General features: G+C 42.1%; 1 protein-coding gene across 1 annotated transcript in view; it reads left to right on the top strand.

Annotated features, from left to right (window-relative positions):
* The window catches only part of TET1 (tet methylcytosine dioxygenase 1), a 66331-nt gene that overhangs the window by 15816 nt on the left and 25901 nt on the right, over positions 1–24614 (top strand). The window contains exon 3 of the mRNA XM_081913070.1: positions 6618–6668. Coding sequence (XP_081769196.1) covers positions 6618–6668 — 51 coding nt within the window. The remainder of the gene's footprint in view (positions 1–6617; positions 6669–24614) is intronic.

Genomic DNA, 24614 nt, shown 5'->3' with positions numbered 1-24614 from the left:
TTAGCTGCCATGCCTGTGGTCATCAACAAAGGCCACTTTGAAAGCCCCTGCTTTCTGTGGCTATATTTGAAGGATAAGACAATAGCCTAAATCCGCCCTGCTCCATTACACTCACACTTACAGGGTATCTTGCTGAATGTTAAATAGCTTGGCTTATTATTTTAGTTAGCCTGTGGAGGAGCTGAGTTCTTGCAAAGCATTGTGCTTTGATCTTGTGGCCAAGCTGTTCCAGCAGTTTATCTTCCTTGTCCTATTTGGCAATAACATTATTTAGGCAGATAACCCTTGTGGGTGGGGGGATAAACACCTTTTGAAGCAAAACTGGTTGGAGCAAAAGCAAGCGACACAGGGCTGCTGTTGAGTTTGTGTAGAGCAGGGGTCAGCAAACTTTTTCAGCAGGGGACCGGTCCACTGTCCCTCAGACCTTGTGGGGGGCCAGACTATATGGGGGGGGGTGAAGAAATTCCTATGCCCCACAAATAAACCAGAGATGCATTTTAAATAAAATAACACATTCTACTCATGTAAAAACACGCTGACCGTCTGCGGGCCGGATTTAGAAGGCGATTAGGCCGGATCTGGGCCCCCATGGTGTAGAGGCTTGATGGTTCCTTTTTCCTGCTAATCTGGTGGAGGAGGAAGGGAGGGCAGTGTTAGAAACTGGGATAGAAATGCTAGGAACCAAATGGCTCTTGGGACCAGGGTTGTGGGTGCCAAAACAGAATATCTAGTCTCCATTTGTGGGGGGTCAGCAACACTTTTTATTTATTATTTTGATGAGTATGAACTAATACACAAATCACATAAGTGACACATGGCTAATACCACATTTTAAACAGAAATTGCTATTACGTGTTTAATTTGATGTATACAATAAAAATATCGATACCATACTTCTGTTTTCAAAACACACTACTCCAGGCTTCCTCAACCTCGGCCCTCCAGATGTTTTGAGACTACAATTCCCATCATCCCTGACCACTGGTCCTGCTAGCTAGGGAGTTGTAGGTCAAAAACATCTGGAGGGCTGAGGTTGAGGAAGCCTGCACTACTCTTTATTGTTAAACTCCTTAACATATTGTCTATCCATAACGTATACTTCGAGGCTTCAAGGCACATATATTTCCATAATCCATGAGTAACAGCCAAGTGCAAATAACGGCACCCAGACCTTTTGAGGTGTTTGCAAATGGAGAATTTTTAGGCGCAAAATGTGCCTGGCGCCCCACTAATTTTGAGCTCTGAGAGAGGGGAAGTCCCCCACACAAATTAGATCTGGAGAATGAGGCCGTATACACATTTAAAGCACATTCCCCCCTCCAAGAAGTCTGGGAACTGTGGTTTAAGGGTGCTGGGAATGGTAGCTCTGTGAGGGTTAAACTACAGTTTTAAGGATTCTTTTTTGGGGTCGGAGAGGGTTTGTTTTAAATTTATGACGTGTATGCAGCCAGAGGCTCTGTGCTGCCAGCTTGTGGACATAGTAGTCTTCCATGCTCTCCACTGTTGCTTGGCCTACATTGCCCAGAGAGCAGTGAAGCTGTGTCTGCTGGGTCCCATCCGCACTAGACATTTAAAGCGGTATCACACCACTTTAAACAGCCTTAGTTTCTTCTAAAGAATCTTGGGAACGGTAGTTTGTCAAGCATGTTGTTAGTTTCCTCACAGAGCTGAAGTTCCCTTGTAAGATAGATTGATCAGTAAACCATTCTGAGAATTGTAGCTTTCTGAGGAGAATAGGGGATCTCCTAACAACGCTCCTAACAAACTGCAGTTCTCAGGATTCGGGGGGGGGGGGGAGCCAAAGTAGTATTAAACTTCTTTAAATGTATAATGCAGATGGGCCTCAGACAGCACCTTGAAGCATACGCTGAGCCCACTGGAGTTGAGTGAGAGAACTGGGCCCTCTCTGGCTGTACTGGGGCCAAAGTAGTAGGTTCAGGACCAGATTATGTCCTTTCAGGCTGGCAAATAACATACTTTTGGATAGTTGGGTGAGGATCCCTGCCAAAACTAAGTGAATGAAGAAAGGCTAAAAACCAGTAAAGGCAGGTGGGTTTTTAATCCAAAGATCAAAAGCAGGCATAGGAATGTAATTGAGTACATAAGCAAGTTCCCTCTTCACAGGAGCATTGTAGTTGCAATATTATGGGTACTTATGTATTTTTAATTATTGAGCAAAGCAGACATCTGCTAAGGTCACCAGAAAAGAATGGTGGGAGCTAAGACAGGAAGCGATTAAGGCAAGGAGCAAAAAAGGTTTTAACAGAGGCCAGTTCAAGCAAAGGATGAATTCTAGCTCTTCTGTCAATCTTTTCCCCAGACTAAACATGCCTCCCTTTGATTTCTTCTGACCTCCTCATTGTATAGCAGCTTTGCTTCTTCACCCTTTTCTTTAAGTCTTCTCTGCTTTTTTAATGAGCTACCCCCTATTCTTTAACTTCTTTTTCGCTGTCAGTTTCATTTTCTTGGGCACTTCTAGTGTGTGCGCGCGCACACACAATTTGTATGTTGAACATAATGCTCTCAGTTTGTATGGCAACAAGTACTTTTCATCTTGAGAATTCTAGACAATTGTATCGGTAAACTCTGTGTCTGGCCAGTACAATGGACAAACAGGCAGAGAAGTATATTGTATCAGCAGAGGTAGAAAATTCTAAGCAAAATAGTCTTCAAAGATACGTTCCTGCTGCAACATGGAAAGTGAGAAATTGAGTATCTATTCTGCAGTGCTGATATGATCAGCTCCTGGAATGTAGCATAGATAGACAGAGAAATCTTGGCTGATACTCTACACTTAGACTGAATTATGTGTGTCTAAACCTCAAGACTTCCTACTGTTACCTAATTATCTTTCATCTGACAAAGCCAACTAGTAGATGCAATGCCAGAAAATGGGTGAAAGTTTTTCAGATGCACTTTATGTTCTAATAGATGCAATTTTGTTGAGTCTGTGCATAAATGCAAAAAGGTAACTTACGCAATTGTTGCGTGTGTCAGTGTATACATACGTTTCACATCTGCTTGTTTCTTTTTAAGAAAAACATAGCTTGTGAAGTAGCTCTCTGGGGGTGGGGGTGGGGGGAAGTTTAACTAACTCCCAATATGCACTAATTCCCATCCCAGATTCAGAAGCAGCCTGGGTTTAAGACACCTGCTACTTCTCTTCTCCCAAGAGCAAGATAATCTTGCATCATGTACAAAAGATCATGTGTTCGTACTGCAGTCATCCACTATTGCAATTACAATTCTTACTCCAGAAGCCTGCATTGAAAGTATATGAAATTGACCTTTTACCAGTATTTAACCACATTGGACTGTTGATGCAGTCACTTTGCATCTAGCGGTAACTAATCTCCTTCTATGCTACAAGTGACATCTTTGTTTCTAGGTGGGATGGAAGTCATCACTCATTTCTGAAGAATGGGACATGGCAGATACTTCCCTTTCGCTCTTGTAATCATAGAGCCCACGTGGTTTAGTGGTTAGAGCACTTCTTCTCAAACTTGGGTCTCGAGCTGCTGTTGGTCTACAACTCTCATCATCTCTGACCACTGGTCCTATGAGCTAAGGATTATGGGAGCTGTAGTCCAACAGCAGCTGGAGACCCAAGTTTGAAAAACACTTGGTCATGAAGCTCACTGGGTGACCTTGAACTAGTTATTGCCTCTCAGCTGAATTTACCACACAGGGGTGTTGTGGGGATTAAGTGAGAAGATGGAGAACCATGTATACCACCTTAGGCCCCTTGCTGAAAAGGTGGGATACAAACACAATGAATGAATGACTAAATTGGAGTTGGTAGCCAGGGTGTGTTTGCTGCTAAGAGTACTCTGCCTAGGCTTGGAAAGGTCAGTGTGAGTTTAGCATGCTCTGAAGCATCTAGGACAAGAAGAATATAAATACATGGATATTTGTTGTGAACTGAGTGAGCTAGATGATAAAGTAGCTGGGAGAGTTCTATAGTACTTCTATATTCTCTATTGTACTTTCAAGTGTTTTGAGCACTCCACATGCAGCATTTAGCTGATCCTTGTAGCCCAGTGACATCTGGAGTGCCACAGGCTCCAACGCCCATCATCCCTGACCACTGAAGATGCTGGTTGATGGGAGTTGGAGCCACAGGTTCACCACACTTGTTTTACAGTGGCCCTGTAAGTACATCCCTATTATTATTGTCCATGTTGTAGATGGATGAGCTGAGACTGCTGAGAGAGGCTTGTGGAAGGCCACTTAGCCTATGTACACACCATACATTTAAAGCACATGACTTCCCCAAAAGAATCCTGGGAACTGTCATTTGTTAAAATAGCAACCTTTCCCAGGGGGAAGCCATGTACTTTAAAGCTGTGGTGTGTACCCTAGTTAGTTTCCTGTGGAGGCAAAACTAGCTGATTTGTAGTCTCTTAGTCACTGTGCTATATGAGCCATACAAGCAAGGGGCTTTGCTTACATTGATGGTTTTTAAACTCTTTGCCTTCAAGGAACTTTGTCAACTACAAGTCATCTGTTCAAAAACCCCACTGTGTATCTGTCATGTGACTTTGCAAATTCATAGGGGATTCAGAGAGGGCATGGTCAGGTGCGCAGCCTGCTCACAGCGAGCCAACTGGCCCGGCCTACAAAGCCTCATTATTTCTCACATGAAGTGCCCCCCCCCTCCCCTGAGGCTGAGCATTGCATAGGAGGGCTGGTAATGGAGGGCAGCATGTCTGCCTTAACTGATCTTCACATTGAGGAACCTCCAATAAGCTTCTCTGGAACACAATCTAAAGCCCCTTGACTCTCATGATTAGTCACTCCAGGGCAGCAGTACCCTCCGATGACAGGTGGCATTTCCAGAACAGAGAAGATTGAATGGAGGTAAAAGTGGAGGCGGCATTGTCACTTTAACTCCCAAAGCCATTTGAGCTGGTTAAACCGCTTCCTCACCCCCTCTCTGTGTAGTTTTCATTTAATGTGAAATATTTGCTCATCAGTAACTCAATTACAAGCTCTAGGTTGGTGGGTTGTTGTTTTTTTGCAGACAGCTTACTCTGTCCTTTAATCTGATTACTGTTGTGAATAAGGACTGACTTCTCACACAATTGTGTGTCTCTATCTGTGAGTGTGTGTGTGTGTATATCTATATATGTCTCTATATATATATCTATGAGAACGTGGGTGTGCGTGCACACACACACACACATCAATAGAAAATGGAGACCCCTGCCAGAATGTTGCCATGACCTTGCCCCCCTCCCCAGTCTTTTGGGATTCAACAAACAAACAAACAAACAAACAAACCTTAGACAAGCTAAAGAAAGGATAAAGAAATTAGCACCTTTCTGAGCACACAAGAGGAAGCAATATTCTCTCTCAGTGGCAGTAGGTGGAGGATGACAGCCAGAGCCTCGTCTCTCTCCGCTTTCCTTATCATTAGCTATTAATTGCCGCCGAGGTGTGGCCAAGGGGGGTTGCCGAGGCATTAGCCGCCTCGGAGTCGGTGTCCTCGCATAACCTCCCTCTTAACCAAAAAACTAGCACTAATATGTAGCCCTCGCCTTATAAAGTCAAAATGCACAATACCTTCCTGGTGAGTGCGTGTGTGCGCAGCGTCCGCAGGCTCTCCCCCCCCCCCGGGCTCAATTGATCCCTCCTCCTCCGTTGCTCTGGATCTCTCCTCTCTGTCTTCTCTTTCGCGTTCAGCTTTAAACCAATCAGTCAGGCAAACCAGGAGTTGGGGGGGGGGCGTTTGGTGGCTTTGCTTTTCCAGTCATTAATATATATATAGATATAAATAAATAACACACCTCGCTTCCGCCTAGCCCACCCTCCAGCTTTCCAACCCTTATTTCCACCCCACCCCACCCCTCGGCCGGATCCACGGTCGCAGGGAGTCCATGTCGCAGCTTGCGCCCGCCCCTTGTGTCCTCTTGCTCCGAGTAAAAACCCCACATAGGAGACCCTTTGTTTGGGAAGGGCTAGGCAAGGGAAGAAGCGCTTTGGAAGCGCCTGGCCTCGCTTTGCTATTGGCTGGTCCTTTTCTAGAGCCTGGTGGTTGATATTTTTTTTTTTGTGGTGGATTTTTTTTTCCTTTTGGGTCTGTGTGTGTGTGTGTGTGTAATAATATTCGAGAGGCATGCCCAGCACGTCCCCAGTGTTGGCAGGCAGGGCTTGCTGTGCTGCTTTTTGCTGCCGCCGCCGCTGCTGTTCCTTTTAAAAACACCATGATAATAATACTCAAAAAGCAGCGTGAAGTAGTGCTGTACTGTGGAAGGTTCTTCAGCAGAAGGAAGCAAGATGGCTACCTTGTGGGTTTTGCTGTGAAGAATGCAGAGCCTAATTAAACCCGACTCTGAAGGGGGGGAAGGTTACTACTATTTCCCCCCCTCCTTCCTCGCTAACCCTCTTTCCCCCCGTTTTCTTTTTGTTTTGATTCCGGTGACTTCAACGCCTAAAGTCTACTCATCAGTTCCTTCTTAAGTTCTGCAGCGAGAGAGAGAGAGAGAGAGAAAAGCCCGTATGGTTCTGCTTTAAAGTCTTCTAATGTTACAAGGCGGGTGGGGGGGGGAATGCTTAAAAATAAATATTTGCTTTATTCACAAAGCCTTACTTTGCAATTTGGTGTCTTTCTTTAGGTGCTAACTGAAAACAAAAGGCCTCAGAGGAGAAAGCAAAGAGTTCAAAAGGTAATAACGGATCATTTAATTTATTAATAATTATAGAAAAGCAAACCCCAACCTGTCATACACACTTTTTTTTTTTGGCTGTGAAATAGGCGGTAGAAGGGTGGAAATTCTAGAAAGTATTAGTTTCCTGATTTTCATATTTATGGTGAATATTAAAAGCTCATAACATTTTTGTCTTTCCCTCAGTATGATGAAGTGTGTTTTGTAGAGATTTAACTCTTTGTGCACAGAGTTGCAGGATAGAATTTTAAATTACTTGCAGTGCACTGAAAATGACTTGTGTCATCCTTGATTCTTAAAGGCTGTGGTCCTAAACATGCTTATTATGATGGAGTCGGTCCTACTGAATTCAGTAAGAGTTATTTACGAGTAAATGTGTTTAGAAATTGTGCTGAAAGTGACCCTTTGGTTCTTGGACGAGGGCTGTCTTCATATAGATATCAGGCTGTGTGTATGTTAACCGTGGAATGATAATATCATGTTAAATGCTGGCTGTTCTTGCATTCCCCCCTCCCAAATGATTTGCTTCTTGTTTTGTAAAATTGACATATTCAGGTAAATGTGTCCTGCAATTCGAAATTAAAAAAATACTACAGGTATGCATTTTCTTCAATAAGTGTGTGTTGGTCTGAAAATGGTTTTTAAATCGGGCGGCGTTCCATAAGTGTTTTGGTGTGGCGTGGAGCTGCTGAAGCAAAAATCGGGAGGGGAAAAAACCCTAGTGCATATTCGGTGTTTCTTGTGCATATATAAATGGCAACCCTGTTCTCTTCAGTGAGTCAGGGAATTCCTGTACACGTGCAGAGGAAATCCCTGTTTACGATGGGGAATCCCCATCCCATAGTAGAGAATTAGGGCCCCTCCCACACAAGCAGAGTGCTGAATGTCATTGGAGCTTTCCAGAATTCTGGATCATGGCGGATGTGTTTAGTCTCAGGATTCGAAAGTGAAAATGTATTGCGCGTTTATGTTGCCATATTTGTACTGGGGTGTTTGCCTCCAACTCTGACATAGCGGCATGTTCTGTAGTGTGACTGAAGTCCTGGCAAACTTACTAACTCGCTGGTACACCATGCGTTAGCTCCTGTGACCAGGCTGGAAGGTCTGTGGATGTTGTTCTTTTGTGGTAAGAATACTTGGTATGAGTGTAGTAATAGTTAACATGTATTTTGCTGTGTACGATAGCTTTCAGTTTATTTAGAAACTAGTCATATGGTCCTTAAACAAAGCAGTTGTGTATAAAGATAATTATTTTATAAAAATAAAAACCTATAGAGACTTAAAGTAGATTTTAGGAGGAAATTAAGTATCCTTAAAATCTCCACTTTGATAGACTAGGCTGCAATCCTGTACACACTTATCCAAGAGCACCCAGTGAACCTAGTGGGGTTTGTTCCTGAGCAAATGTGCATGGGATTGTGCTATTTACTTGAAGGTGCTATGGTTGGATTTGTGTTTAGGATGCTAAAGTATACTTGAATTGCGTGTGTGGACACACTTGCATTTGAAAAAAAGTATTCATAATTTTATTTGCACTGCGCTTAACATATTATCTTCCAAGTGTGAGCATTTTATGTCTTTTTTTTATTTGGATCTCAAATACATGGTTGATTTCTATGTCTTTAGAAATAATGTCATGTTTACAATGCTGTGTGCTTGCAAATTAAATAATCACTTTGTTGGCATTTTTAATTGACAACCCAAAAATTTAGGTTGCAGTCTGATTTGGACATCAGTTCCATCAAAATCAATGGGTTGTAAATTCAAATATATAAGTTTCTTTTTGGATAATGGTTACAATATGTAAGAAGCAATTGTATTATTATTTTTTACAATGGAGCCAACCAATCAATCAATCAATCAATCAATCTATTGGGCATAGTCTACTGGGATGTTCTTTTGCCATTCATTTAGCTCCATTGTACTCTTGTGTGGCTCTCATTCATTTCTAGCATCAATTATTTATTTATTTATTTATTTATTTATTTATTTATTTATTTTGTTTTTATTTTCAGCTGCTGTGGGAAGGCAGCCTTAACAGCAAATAAATAAAGAAAAGCTTCCTAGTGGATTGTCTCAGTTTTACTACATTGAGGATAGTGGCACTTAGCTGACTTTGCTGAAAGGGTACAATCTAGACTTCACATGTGTCATTGTGGAGGCCCTCGGGGCACTTGCTGGATTAGAAATTGCACCCAGTTAGTTGCTGATGCTGCCTCTAACCTGGCAGGCACCCAGTGCAAAATTAAAGGCCCCTGGAGCACATTTATTGCTTTTTGTGGACACTTGCCAGGTTGAAACCAGTATGTTGTGTGCATCGCTTCCAACATGATGAGCATCCCATGTTAGGTGACAGGGATTCAGGTAGGCACTTGTCTCCAATCTGGGTTGAGGTAGGGAACTGCAAACTGGCAGGATGAAGTTTTGTTGCAGCCTATGTGCCACCAATTGGCTTTCCCAGGGCTTCTGTTCCACTGTGCTGTTGATCATTAGTGCTTTCCAGAAGCTGATTGCTTATTGTGTTGGTCTTTCCTTAAATGGGTCGGAAAGTTTAACAGTGGCATTAAGTTTAGATCAATGAATGTGGTGCCCTCCTGTTGTTTTGGAGAGCAACTTCCATCAATCCCAGCCAGCATGGTCAGTGCTCAGGGGAATAGCAGTTCAGCAGCATTGAGAGGGTACCACATTGGCTTCCCCTAATCTAGATAGTTTGATTTGCATCTGTTAATTTTAGAGCAAGCTTAAATCACACCAAGTAGCACTGGGTTCTTTATATTTCATGTCGTTAGATTCTTCTTGTATGAGGGCATGTTACTGTATGCTGCGATTACTCCTAATATTCTGTTCTCCTCCTCCATGTACCTTGGCTTCTCAGCTCTATGTGACATCTTTGTTGCCCTACCTGCCAGCAGATTTAAATGAAGATAATTTAATTTTGTTTCCTTACTGTTTTGAGATAAGAACACAGCACATAAGATATTCCCTGCTCTAATCTGGTGTCATAGCATGCCTCCTGTTTTTTCTCTCTCATTTGGAAACGGTGATCGAAACTCCCATTGTTCTAGGTGCATTTTGCGACAGGGAATTTCATTAGCGCAAGCAGCTTCTGAGCTCTGGGTACAGTGCTGCACCTAAGATTTCAAATTAAAAATGCTGAGTGAAAGAGAAGGAGGACCTTTTTCTGCCTCCCCACTTCCAGCTACTCTCTGAAGGCTGGAGAAGAGACCCTCTTAAGAATATTAGGGGGGTGGGCAGGGAAAGGACTAGACCATGTGAATAATGAACAGGATTTTTTGGTTCATTCATTTTCAACTTTGTATTCTAGTTTTTTTTAAAACGTGCCTAGACACTCCATTGCAGCACCCATTCAAGGTGCTATTTAGCTCCTAGCTTTCATATCAGTTTCTAACACTGTTTTGAAATCCATAAGCCCTTGCGTGTATTTAATAATAGATTTTAAATGTCTGTGTTACCCACCAGGCATTAGTATTTTGTTATATAGTGTATTCTTTTAGACTGTGCCTTTTTTGCCAGACATACTTAACAATCCAATCCTTTGCACACTTTCTTGGGATTTACTGTCATAATACCCAGCTGTCCTTTTCATCCACTTCTGCAGTCATGGTCTGGATATGGTGAGGAGTTGGGATGCATATAATCCTTTATAGTTGTTCAAAGAGGACTAGCGATAGTAGTCATTAAGCATTTTGAACTTTTAAGGCTGCCATTTCCGGCATGGTCATGAGGGAGTAAATCACTTTAAACTCTGAGGGACATACTACTGAGGAAACAGTATAGGATTATGCTGCCTGAGTATTTATACATTTATCTGGACTGATAAACATAGACAAAGACAGATTGACTTCGTGTTCAATCTGGAGAAAGCTGGGCATATTGAACTCTCATATAAATCTTATCAATTTTAGCCTATAATTCTCAAATTCTTTAATACCACTGGGATTTAGCTGGGGAGGAAGATAGGCCTAACTTCCTCCGGATTGATTCTGTGCAATACATTAGTGGGGATTTAAAAAATGTTCTTCAATGGGATATATGTGGTTGGGTGTTTCTGTCGTGCACGCATATTGTTGGGAAGGTGTAGGCAACCTAAGGCCCGTGAGCTGGATGCAGCCCAATCGCCTTCTCAATCCAGCCCATGGACAGTCCGGGAATCAGCGTGTTTTTACATGAGTAGAATGTGTGCTTTTATTTAAAATGCATCTCTGGGTTATTTGTGGGGCATAGGAATTTGTTCATTCCCCCCCAAAAAATATAGTCCTGCCCACCACATAGTCTGAGGGGTGGTGGACTGGCCCACAGTTGAAAAAGGTTGCTGACCCCTGTTGTAGGGCATCTTAACTTTTTTTTAAAAAGGAAAGTCTGATTTTAAAACTACATATTGTATTATCTATCTCACAAACATGCTGTTCTATTTCTGTTGTTTTAGAGGTGGTCATAACATGTCACTAATCATGTTAATGATCTGTTCTGATTATTAGGTGTACCCAGTTTCAAGGTGGGGTTTTTAGGTATTTTTTTTAAAACCACTTTTAAAAATCCAAAAATACTGTATATGTAACGCTTTCAGACGCAAATGCTTTTTCCTAAATACTCAAAGATAATTGGTTAGCTTACTTTTGGCAGGTTTCAGACTTTGAGGTATACAGATTGATGTGGAATTTTCCCTTCCAAATTTCAAGGGCTATTACCAATTTACACTTTGATGGACTTTGCAAATTCTCAATAGTTTATTGGCCACCCTATACAATGCTTCAAATGTAAATTAATAAACCACTAATATATCTCACAAATATGTAGAAAACGTCTGCTCCTAACAAACCAATTTGTGGCATTAAGTTGCCATATGTAAAATAGTAAAAGTGATTTTTAAGAAAGTTTACTGTTGGCGACTTAAGGATTTAATGCTTACGGCACCATCCAAAGTCCCCCATAGCACTTAGCAGCTGGTCCGTAGCTGAGCTAATGGTGCTCATTGGGCTGTGACACTTGTGTCTGTGAAGGTCCTCTGTTACATTGGAGAACATAGAAGCAAGAAGGCGGAGCAGACAGAGAGGGAACTCAAGAGGTTGGAGGATTGAAGGGGAATTTTGTATTGGAAAGAAAATACCATCCATCGTACTGACTAGCCCTTGGCAAGTTTAGAATTAAATCAGTGTGTTGGCAGTGGATAATAGATGTGTGAGGACTGGAGATTCCTCTTAATATGAAAGGAATATTAACAAGATCACACCTGTCGAGCAGTGGCACGTATGGAAGAGATGAGAACAAGCTGTCAGGTCAGAAAGACAATGTAACTAGGAACAGAATCATCATGAAGCTAGGTGAAGGTATCATTCTACAATTGCTTATGGGATATAGGTGTCCATGGAGGCAGCACTTCATTTATTAATATACACTGTATAAGAATGCTACTCAGGAGTTGGATTTAGCTTATGCCCTCTAGATAATCTCAAATGATGATTAAACTTCTCCAAGAGGGCTAAGTGAATTGGAGATTCTAAGGAGCAAATCAGAGGTTTTGGTGTCACACAGTGAATTGGAGGGACGTGGGGTCAAGTGTAGAGATGGTATCTGATTTATGCTGCAGTAAATTAGTGGTTCAAATGAGTTTACAATGTGAATCGCTAAAAGCTGTCTCTCTCTGCCCCCCTCCATCCTTGAAAGAGCTTTCTATGTTATGTTGCCAGAAGCATACAGAAAAGTTAAACATACATGTTTTGAAAAATATAAAATAGTTACCTTAAGCCCTACAACTGACATTTCCTTCCTACCTTCAAGAACAGTTTAGAAAGTTATCCATCAAATAACCAGTTCACAAAGCGCTATTAGTGTATTGCTTCTTAATATAATTGTGTAACTTAAAATAGGCAGATGGTTATAGAAAGAAAAAGGCATATCTAATAAAGGTTATTGGTATTATTATTATTATTATTATTATTATTATTATTATTATTATTATTATATTTACATGCTGCCCAGCTTGCTGGGTTACTAATTCAATATCTGTGTACAGCTTCAGTGAAATCCACCAAAAGTAACATTTACTTCAATACAATGATATGAGATGTGTGGCTTATTGCAAAAGCAGCTAATGGCAGAGGCAGTGTATCATCCACCAGTTTTTAAGAGGCACAACAGATGCATAGAAATATGCAGTAAAGTACACTTTGATGTTTGCTTTCCGCATGCTAAGCCATGCTTAGCATTGGGTGTGAAGTCAAGAATCTGCAGTTGGGCAACACTTTTATTAGGGCCAATTGAAACATCCTAAAATAATGACCAAGCTTTTTCTCAGACCAATATGGCTTCCTTTGCTTAGAATAAGACTAACTTGTGTGGTGCATCTGATTCATTGATCTAAGTACTTAGCAGGCAGGATTTAAAAACTCAGTTTCTGCCTGGGACAAATTTGTTAAGCCCTTGTAGAATGGTGTATTACAGTTCCCCCCTTCAACAAATTGAATGAAATTGTTTGGGATATAACCTGGTATCACTGGTCTTGGGCTTCACTCATATTTTGATATCTGAGCTGATGAAGTCATTGCATTGTTTTAACTTCCCTTAACTTGTGTAATTTCAATATTGGAGTGTTTTCTTTAAAAATGGCTTCACGTATGAGAAAATGGGTACAGTAGTAATGCTGCTTTGTGGATACCTCAGCCTTAAATGTGTGAGTTGGCCCTACATGACATACAATGTTTCTGTAACTTAAATGAACTGGATGGTCAAATGCAGGCATAGGCAAACTCGGCCCTCCAGATATTTTGGGACTACAACTCCCATCATCCCTAGCTAACAGGACCAGTGGTTAGGGATGATGGGCGATGTATCCCAAAACATCTGGAGGGCCGAGTTTGCCTATGCCTGGTGAAATGTAACAAGTCAAATATGGTGGCATACTGGGATAGGATGAGAGTTATATTTATTAGTAAAGAGGGCACTCAAAGAAATCAGAAAATGATCAGATAAACAAGATAATAGCTGATGAAGTGGCACAGTCCCGTGTCATTTCAGTAAGTTCTAAAAGTGCCAAATCTACTTTTGGAAAAGAGGTGGTTGAGGCCAACTGCACAGCGGGAGTTAAAAAGCAGGAACAGTAAGCGAGATCTAGAATCCATAATAGCAGGCGCAGTTCTAATGGAGTACTACAACGGCATACGTTTGCTTTAAAATTCAGTTGATTCTCATAAGCACATAAGACAAGCCTGCTGGATCAGGCCAGTGGCCCATCTACTCCAGCATCCTGTTCTGACAGTGCCCAACCATATGTCTGGGAAGCCTTGAAAGCAGGACCTGAGTGCAACAGCAGTCTGCCCACCTGCAGATCCCAGCAGCTGGTATTCAGAGGCATATTACCTTTGACAGTGGAGGTAGAAAGGTAGGCATCATAACTAGTAGCTGTTTCTAGTCTTGTCCTCCATGAATTTGTCTCATCTTTTAAAGCCTCACAGATATTCCATTGGATGTGCTCACAGTTGTTTGTTCATAATTCATTATTTCGTGCTTCAGATGAAGCAGAGCCAGTATTGTTAGGTTCTATAAACACAAGCAGGTCTATTCTAAGCAAAAGCAGGAAATGTCTAAAATAAATACTGGGTTCTATTCCTGCTTTATTTGTTTCTTGTATGAGTGGCGTTTTAAAGTGCAAGTTAGCAAAATGTTTTGTTTCCCATGTGGAATGACTGTATATTTATATAATGCCATCCATCCTTGCACTGGGCGCAAGAGGATACGTCCCTGCCCCAAGGAGCTTACAACCTAAAATCTTACACGGAAGAAACAACTGAGAAATGAAAGGGGGAGAGAAGGGGAGGCAGATAGGGAAGCAGTGTGCTTTGGTTTCAGCTTTGTGTACTTCAACTTGTTTAGAGGCTTAGTTGCAGTAGGGAATGGGAAAGTGGGATGTTGAGCAAGAGGCTTCACAGAAAACTTAAGTTTTAAGGAGGCATTTGAATAGACTAAGAGGTGGCATCGCTGCGGTCATCTTAGTGGTAATTCCAAGCAGAGGGGCAGAAAGAGCAGTCTTTTGAGGGGGCAACAGACCTGTGAAGGGTGCTAAAACTGTAGGAGCAAGGGCTGCATGCAGAGATAGAGCACACACATTCTTGTTGCTTTTCCTGGCATTTTCTCGATATTTGAGTCTGTTTTCCTGAGCAAACAAGAAGTTGTGTATTACTTGTCCCTGCTTTGTGCTGCACAGGTGCTTGTGGACTTATGACATTGAACGTGATATCTTGATTTTTTAGACAACTATGATCTTTGGAAGAACCGGGCTCAAAATGTCCTTCACGCTTTTGATTTGATTTTTACATTTATGTCTGAAGGTGGCATATATGGCTCTGCCTCTCAGAGCAGAGCCTCCCTGAAGTTCAGCTTCTCCAACCTGCTGTAACCTGTTCTGGATTTTTTTTGGACTGGACCTCCCATCATCCCCAGCCTACACCAGCTGCTGTAGGGGCACTAAGTTGCCCTGCTTGGTTATTTTCCCTGTGGCATCTTGTTGTAGGGAAAAATATATAAAGCTGAGCTGCTGATTGGTCTTTCCCCATGCAACAGTTGCAACAAACTTTGGACACATCTGCTGACTAAAACCTTCCAGTGTTTCTCCTCTTTCAGCACTGCAATATTGCCAAACTTTTCCAATTAATGTTGCAGTCTTTCCAGGTGCCATCATGAGAAGGAAGAAATAACTGATTTCATTTTTGGTTGCTTTTTTTAAAAAAAGCTTTTCTATATTTATTGATATTGTAGTTGCCCTCTTCTCACACACTTAAAAAAAAATCCTCCTTGAAGCAAAAAATGACATTGGGTGTTTGGGATGCTGATCTGCAAAAATAGCTATGCAATTATTGTGAGGATAGGATTATCCAAATTATTGTTCTGCCTGGTAGTTTTGATTCTATCACTGCTGGACATTTGTTGCCCATTTAAACACAGAGATAGCAATGAGCTGGATACAAGCACAGACTGCCGTTTAAGGCTAGAAGAGGCAGGAAGAGCCCAAGCTGTGAGTAGAGGTGACCCAGTCCTACCTTACCAAGCAATAGTGTGCTCACATTTATTTTATGTATTTTTATACTTTTATCCTACCTTTCCTCCAAGGATTCTGAGGTGGCGTGCACACTTTTAGTTTCACAACAACCCTGTGAGTTAGGTTAGGCAAAGAGAGAGTGACTGGCCCAAGGTCACCCAGTGAGCTTCAGGACTCAATGGGGATTTGAACTGTGCTCTCCCAGGTTCTAGTCTGACACTCTAACCACTACACCACACTGGGGGAGGCATCTTGGAATAATCCTGTAATATTAAAGAACTGATAGACCTTTTTGTTAGGAAGCTGTGCGGGGAGGCAATCTTTGCCTTCCTTCTCTTGGGCTATCAGCCACTCCTTCACTTCCATTTACCTGCCAGTCAGCTTGGTAAGCTATGTTTGCTTCCTTTTTTCCAGAGCAGTCTCCCTACTGACTCTCTCTGTTTTAGCACTTTGGCAAGCTTTTCAGAGCTCTCTTCCCCAAACACCTTAAAGGTGTCTACTGTAGGTAGTATTAGCAGCCTTGTGGAACTATGTTCCCTCTGGTTCCTAGGGCTGGTAGTTCTGCTATGTGTGTTGCCACCGTAATGTGATACTGTACTGTGGAACCTGTATGTGTAGCCTTTTCTGGCAAGTGCCCCACATTGGGCAGGTGCAGTTTATTATTTGGTTATCTGCTCAGGGCAATGGCTACTTGTCACAGGCAAGTAGGCAAATTGCAAGTATAATTGACTGTGGTTGAGATTCCTGCATTGCGGGGGTTGGATTAGATGACTCTCGGGGTCCCCTCCAACTCTACAGTTCTGTGATTCTGTAATGCGGGAGAAGTGTGTAACCTCTGTTCAAACAACTATTTTCTCAACACTCCTTGCCCCTCCACCTGCCTCCTGCCCTTTTGGGCTATAACATTCTTATGTAAAAGAGGACCTGCTGTTAAAAGTTAACTGATCCTTGCCTTTGCCATAAAGGTGCCAGTTCTTGCAGCAGCTTACTGCCTTGTTGAGGTGAATGGTGCTCTGACTCCACAGTGTTGATTTTTGACAGTGAAGAGCACTTTCCTTATTGCTTCTCTTTTTAAGCATCCATAGTAGGTACATTAGCAGGTGCTCAAAATAGGCTGGGTCAAGGTAGATGGCAGAGGCAGGTGCCATGAGTCCTGTGGCATCAGCTTTGACAGGGTGGCAATGGCAGGATCTGTCAGAGGATGAGAACTCTGCGGTTGAGGTAGAGATGCTTTTGTAAGGGACAGGGGGGAGTTGTTAGCTGGACGAGTTCCTACTCCATCTCCTGAGTACAGAGTGCCCAAGATAGTGAAAGAGGCAGCTGGTAATTTGGCAGAGGCAGCTGAGTTGGAGACATAGGGAGAGTTTGAGGGTTGGGCTCAGGTCTTGTTGCCAAGGATGCACCAGTAGACCCAGCAGCTGCCGCCGCCGCCACCACCAAGAGCTGTCGCTTGTGACTGTGTGGTCCTTCTCTTTAAAAGCAGAGCAGGAGAGGTGAGTCAAGTGTTGGGACAACATATTTGCTTATGCCTAGCCAGGTATCCCAGAACTCTGTTTATAAACCGTTAATAGCAGTGTTAGAAACTGAGATAGGAGCCAAATGGCTTCTAGGACCTGGGTTGTGGGCACCAAAACAGAATGTCTAGTCACCATTTGGGAGAGGTAGCAACACTTTTTATTTATTATTTTGATGAGCATGAACCAATACACAATTCACATAAGTTACACATTGTTAACATCACATTTTAAACATAAATTGTTAATACATGTTTAATTTGGTGTTTACATTAAAATTTTTGATACCATACTTCAGTTTTCAAAACACATTACTCTTTATTGTTAAACTCCTTAACATATTGCCTATCCTTAACATATACTTTGAGGCTTCAAAGCCCATACATTTCCATAATCCTTGAGTGTCAGCCAGGTGCAAAAAATGGCACCCAGACTTTTTGAGGTGTTCGCAAATGGAGAATCTTTAGGTACAAAATGCGCCTGGTGCCCTGCTAATTTCAAAGTCTGGTTAGTAGATCTGATGATGAGGCCATGGTTTTATAAGTAAAGTTTTTGGGATTTCCCTATCTAAGAGTCTTTTATCCAAGGGTGGGAACCAGGACATCCACACTGCTCTAAACTCTCTGTGTTCCCTGTGTTAGGTGTTAAAACACCTGGGTGGTAGTTTTCGAGGTAGAGCTGGAGGAAGGAACGCCTTCATTTGACTTTGTTCTTTTAATAGCTCACCATAATAACATGCCATTTATAAACTTGAATTTCTGCACTAAAGATCCTATGTGGTGCACAGTTTTGATAAGCTGCCACTGGATCTACAAAATACTTTGTGTATTTGTTTTTGTAGCAAGACCTGAATGATTAGCCCTAATTTAATTAAAAATTCTTTTGCAAAGGATCGTCATTCTGTTATTTGCTATTCTTAACATTTTGCTGATTACTGCGAAACAGCATCCTTTGTGGATCTGAGGTTATCCTAGGCGTTGCTGATGTGGTACCCTCCAGATATTGCTGGATTACAACTCCCATCAGCTCCACCCAACATGGCCAGTAGTCGGAGATTATCTTCTCATGTATCTGTAAATGGCTAAGGAATAGGAAGCAGAGATGGAAGGATGCAGTAGGTAGAAGGATCAATATTGTGACCCATGCTTTTTAAGTTGTTCGTAAATGTACTTGAGTTAGGGGGCAAGCAATGAGGTAGCCAAGTTTGCGTCTGATACCAAACTGGCAGAAGTTTTCATAATGCATTCCTGGTATAAGGCAAACTAAATATGCTTTGGTACATAAAGGGTATCTTTGGGTAAATGAACCCTTGCTGGAGATTTATGTGACCAGATCTACCACTAGTTTCCTCTACAAAGCTTCTAGTTCCCTCTGGGTAAAAGTTCTGACTACTATTATGGTAATGGTTTTCTGATGTGCCTGAAGCTGCTGGGCAGCCCACTCAACAGCCTTTTTCCATAAAGGAAAAAGCTGGAAGCAGAGCAGTCAATGAGCGGCATTGTGTCTTCATGTTTGTTTAGCAGGGTACAAATAGGTATAGCTTTGAGACCATCTGGCATTCTGCTTTCCCTGAGCAGTGCATTGGTAATACCAGCTAATAAGGAACACAGCATTGCCCTGTTGGCTTTCATCTGTTAGGATGGGCATGGATCCAAATTGTGTTTTGTAGCTCATGGGCCCACTTCAGTGTATGCCCTCTGCATCTGTAAATGAGACTAATTGAAACTGATCCAAATAAAACAAGCAAGACTGAGTTTGACATCTCAAATGCAGTTTAGGTTTGGAGTCCCAGGCTGAACCAAATGCAAGTGACTTGTTCTTGCCAGATAGATGGGGAAACCCATCCAAACTGTCATAGATGGCTTAATCTCTGTAAGGTGAAATCCTGGATTCACAGGCCCTCTCATAATTCTGAGGTGGTTAGCAGGATGGCATTGCACTGGTAAGAGGCAAGGAAGATTTCAGTATAGCCTTCAAAATGCCATTTTGCAAATAAAACCAAATAACAGATTTGGCTGAAATATCCCCTTTTCTTTCTGGGTTTCAAGGCGAGGAGATGTGCAGTAATAAAAAAATGGAAAATGATTCCTGCATGCCACTGGCCACGTTTACACATAATGATAAGCCAAGGTTCTTGGTTTATCTTTAACAAACGATACTTTGCACAAGCAGAGTGCCTGTGCACTGTGTACAGAGTTGTGTACTTTTTGCTCATTTCTTTGAATGAGCAGGTAAACAAACCAGGAAGGGCATAGCATCACATTATATCTGAATCTGGAATTGTGGTTTGTTTTTCCCTAGCAATACACAGTTTATAAACCAATGACAAACTTTGCTTTAAGGCTAGCTAGTGATTTTTGGCTTGTTAGAGAGAGATAAACAATTATCATAGGTTCAGATAATGGTATCCTTTTGTGGTTTTTACCATCTCTTATGAAGGGATCATCAAAGTGGGAGTTATCAGGTTGTGTGCACTGTGTGGTTTGTTAAGCCAAGGCTGTTGACTATTGGTACCCACAAACATTGCCAATGTGTTGTAGTCCAATTTGTTGTCTGATAGCTTGGTCAGGACATTGGAAACTTAACCATAAGGATCAATGTATTTATCCTCTTGAGAGTTCTAGAATCCAATTGGCTTCATACCTCTTGAGGGGCAGGTCAGCCTTGCCTATGACTCTAACCAAGATTTTTGGGAGAGGGTCTCTGTTTTCAGCAGGTAATTAATTGTATGATAGCTCTAGAATTTACAGATCCCTCACTTTTCTTCCGTACCTGCAATTCTAGACAGACACTTTCTGAATATGCACCTTGCAGCATCTGGATAACTGTATGTCCTGAGACCGAGACCTGGCTGTATAACTGGTAGGGTTTGGCCAGAATCCAATACAGTGGTACCTTGGGTTACATACGCTTCAGGTTACAGATTCTGCTAACCCAGAAATATTACCTTGGGTTAAGAACTTTGCTTCAGGATGAGAACAGAAATCGTGCTCTGGCAGCGCGGCGGCAGCAGGAGGCCCCATTAGCTAAAGTGGTGTTTCAGGTTAAGAACAGTTTCAGGTTAAGAACGGACCTCTGGAACAAATTAATTACTTAACCCGAGGTACCACTGTAATGGATAACTGACCATTTATTTGCTGCTCCCCCTGTGCATTAACAAAAGCTATAAATCGTTGGTATAATATTGCTTGGTAACTTTCATTTCATTAGTTTATTAAATTATATACCACCTTTCATCCGAGGATTGTGGGGCGGTTTACAATATAAATATACTTAACAATCCGCTGAAGCTCTCTCCCAGCAGGAGACTAGTTGCCTCTTTATCATTTCGACTCTTCAGTTTGATTAAGATTGTTTTAGTTGTTGTTTTTAGAAAAGTATTACTTTGTTGAGTTTTCATAATGGGTGGCACCAAGAACAGTAAGCAGACGTCCCCTCTCTCTATTTGCAGATAACAAAATAATTGCAATTACCCTCCCCCAGTCTCTTGTTGTTCACTTCTTGGGGTGGGAGGGGGTTCACCTAAAGTTTGTTTAGAGAGAAAGAGGGATCTGATAAAACAATACTGTTTTCTGTTTGAGCCTATCCCCTTTAAATAAGGTCTAGAGTAGCATAGAGCAACATGGTGCCCTCCAGATGTTGTTGAACTAACTCTCATCAGCCCCAGCTAGTGTTGCCAAGAGTCAGGAATGTTGAGAGTCCTACAACATCTGGAGAGAACACCATGTTGGATACCCCTGGTCTGCAGTGGGAAGAATGGAGGGACAAAGATTCAAAGATGATAGTTTGAGGAAGCATAGAATGAACAGCGTGTTTTGAGTTTAAGAAAAAGGACATTTTAGCTTTAATCTTGAAACAAATGTAATGTGTTAGCCAGAAGTCACAAGCACTCTCCTGCTCCCACCCTAACAGAGCCATAACTGGGACAGATAAGATAGGGCAGGAATAGCCCAGGAACACTCAGGACTGAGGTTGTTGCTGTTATTTATTAGACTTGCCAGTTGGTTGTTACCCAGACGTCTCCAAGTGACTTACAACACATTTAAAACATACAGTACACCATAAAAACAGAACAAAGCAACTCCCAAGATAGCTGCAGGAGACTTTGGCATTCAAGTTGAACTTAAATGACTATTTCAAACAGTACCAATACCTTCCATGGTGTGTACCATGTGTGAGACAGGTAGTGGAAGCAATGCTTTGTGAACTCAGTTGCCTGCTTTTCAATTAAGATTTGTGGGGTGGCGCCCTTTGAGCTGTACCACGCTGGAGCTATTTCACATGTCATTCTTGTTTCCTATCAGAGCAGAGAGGAGCAGTTGTTCCTCCATGGGACCCAGAGGAGCTTCACATATTACCTGAGTAGTATACATCACACTAAAGGGGGGCAGAGGCCAAGAGGGTCCTGCGCTTTCTGAGACAAGTAGCTTGCATTCCTCCTCTGTCAATTTCTGGCACCTTGAGCATATTTGAAAGAAAGGCACTTTTTGCATGCAAAATGTAGCAGAGTCATAAACTACGCATTTTAAAAAGAAGGCTGCAAACCTTTTTCTTACAGCGCTGCCACTGCTGATTTGTGCAGAATGGAACTGTATTGCAGCCACTCGTAGCTATAGTGAGAATGTCGCTTCAGATGAAGTCTAGACTGCAGCATGAGCATGTGGCCAATTTGAATGAAGTTTGGGTCAAAGAGGATAACTTTCTTCGATCTACCCTTTCGTGCTTTGATGTCCCTGGTTCAAATGCACTTGTGACCATTGCTTGAATAGCTTGCTTTGGACTTAATCCACCTCTTGTGAGCCAGCCCGCTCCATTTTTGGATGCAGAGAAGTAGGAGATAAGCTCAGCTTGTTGCAAAACATAACATGTTTTTTTCTTGGCTTGATTTCCCTTCCATCTTTTTTAGGGTACTCTGATGTGCTGGGACTTTCTGCATGTGAACCTGCAGATTAGCATCTGTTTCAGTTTGATATAGAAGCTGAGGTGCAGGGGAAGTGGGTGATTGACAAGGAGCAGACTTGAATAGTTTTATACGCAACACTGTTTTGCAAACTGGCTGCATTTGACTTTACAGCTGTTTTAATACATAGCAAGACTTTCCGCCTGCCTGCCTCTGTACTGGAGGCAGCTTTTCTTTGTTCATTCTGCCTCCCTGTACTTGTATCTGGCCTGCAAGGAGTTAACTCCAGCTCAGTGAGTGCTGGGCTCCTGGCTGCTGTTACGCTACAGTGGAGGACCAGCCCAGACACTGGCTGCTGGTGTTGCTGGGGGGAACTGAATCAGTGACGGCAGTAGTCGCAGCATCAGCCGGCTGTTTGTGCACATCATCAGCCAGCGGCTGAGGGGAAATAAAACTGAAAGCCCTTGGATGCAACAGTGTTGCTTGAAAGAAGCACCAGCACCCATGGACCAGGTTGGCATCCTGGCAGCAGGCAAGCTGAACTGGGTTCATACCCTTTTGACCTTCTCCCACTTTGAGTCGGATGGAGTGATGAAGTAGCAGGGAGCAATGCAGAGTCGGGCTTGGAGCCTAAAACAGTGAGTTGGGGTTGGGAAGAGGTTGGCTGGGGGGGGGGCATAAAGGGTATTCCTGGAGCTCGTTGCTTTTCAGGCACAATCTTCAGGGAAGCTGATTCTTTGTTTCTACAGCAACAGCGCAGGCTGGAGCAAATGTTGAAACTGCTGCCTTACTTCGGCTTTTGGGCTCAGTTTCATCCTCTTCCTGGGTCAAAGCTAGATATTATATACAAAAATGAATAAAAATTGGGCGTGGGGGATTTGTAGTACAGAGCTTCTGCCTTTTCAGGAAACACTTTTAAGGAATGCGAATCTTCAGGAATATCACCACTGAAAGCTTTACGGCACTTGGAAACATAGCGTTTTGGGTCCTAGACAATTGTCCCCAGCAGTAAGTCTGTCTTCTGTGTTCCTGCTGCATAAATATCCTTCAAGTGTTTATGTGTTGCAACTTAGGTAGCTGCCCTATACCTGATTGGACCATTGGTTCATCTAACTCAGCATTGTTCTGTACACTAACAGGCAGTGGCCTTCCAGGGTTTCAGGCAGTTATTTCTCCCAGCCTTATCTGGTGATGCTGGAGATATAATGTGGGATCTTTTGCATGCAAAGTCTGTGCTCTGCTACTGAGCTTTGGCCTTTGCCCTTTGTGTGCCACATTTCCATACTATCATTCTTATCACCCTGATAATATCCCATTCATAGAAAGCACCCCCAGCTAAGCACTATGTTACCTGCACAGCAGCAAACCAGTGTCCCCCAAATTTTAACTACTTTACTTCTTCAATTTTTCTTTCTGTACACATAAAGAGCCTGGGACAAAAAGGATTTGATTGATTTTTGCCACTGGTGTGCTTATTTGTCCTAGCTAATGTTAACATATTGGGATAAAAGAATGTTCCGTGGGGTTTTTCAAACAAAAACTGATTTGGGGAAACAGACCTACCCAGATATTTCACCCTTGGTTAGGGGCATTTTACTACTCCAAGATAAATTGGAATGTAGGTTGTGGTATGAAAACCATTTATGTTAATTTTTTTAATGGGTGAAGGTAAATCTCTGTGAGACTCAGTATACTGGTGTTTTACCTCTTCACGTTTTATATAGCAGAAGTCAACCCCCTTTCCTTCCCTTTACAAATAATGTAGTTCCATACCTATGACAATATGCAGTGTGGTCCCAAAGTTGATTTTGTCTTTGTTGCAAGTCTGAAATCCAGACTTCTCTTTCCATCTCCAGAAAAAAGCACCAAAGCTTCAGAATGTACAGTATTAGCTGACCTGTCCAATTAAAAGGACTCTGGTTGATGATCTTTGTTTCCAGTAAAATTTCTACCCCATTACATGTGGCTGATGAAGAATTTACAATAGTGTAATAAAACTTTAAAATGGCAAAAGGCAGATTATTGTTCATTATAGACAACTGTGGATGAGTCTGGACTCCAATATTCATAATAAGATGTTTGGTAAAGGCAATATTCTGATGTTTGAATAGCTCTCAAATGTAGAATTGATAAGATAGAATATTCCTCAACATACCTTGTAGTCCACCTCTTCCCTTTTCCTGGTAATATGTACACACTGTTTCCTCAGTCACAGACCACTGAACCAACCAAGACACAAATTCAGTTAGGTAAAAGTTAGGCTTCAGCGTGCAAGTGTTACTTACAGTTACTGTATACTCTCTCTATATTGGAAAAAAACAAAACTTTATATAACCTGCTCCTAAACTTTTTTTCTCACACACATAATTTTTATTTCAGTGGAAATCACTGAATTGGTACCTCCACCCTTGAAAAACAATCTTAATCTCCTTTATTCGGAAGCAAGCACCTTCCTTCGGGCTGCATTCTCACACTACCGC

This window comes from Podarcis melisellensis (genome assembly GCF_964234715.1).
Source record: "Podarcis melisellensis genome assembly, chromosome: 5".
Taxonomy (NCBI): Eukaryota; Metazoa; Chordata; class Lepidosauria; order Squamata; family Lacertidae; genus Podarcis; species Podarcis melisellensis.
This window is presented reverse-complemented; position numbering and strand designations above follow the sequence as displayed.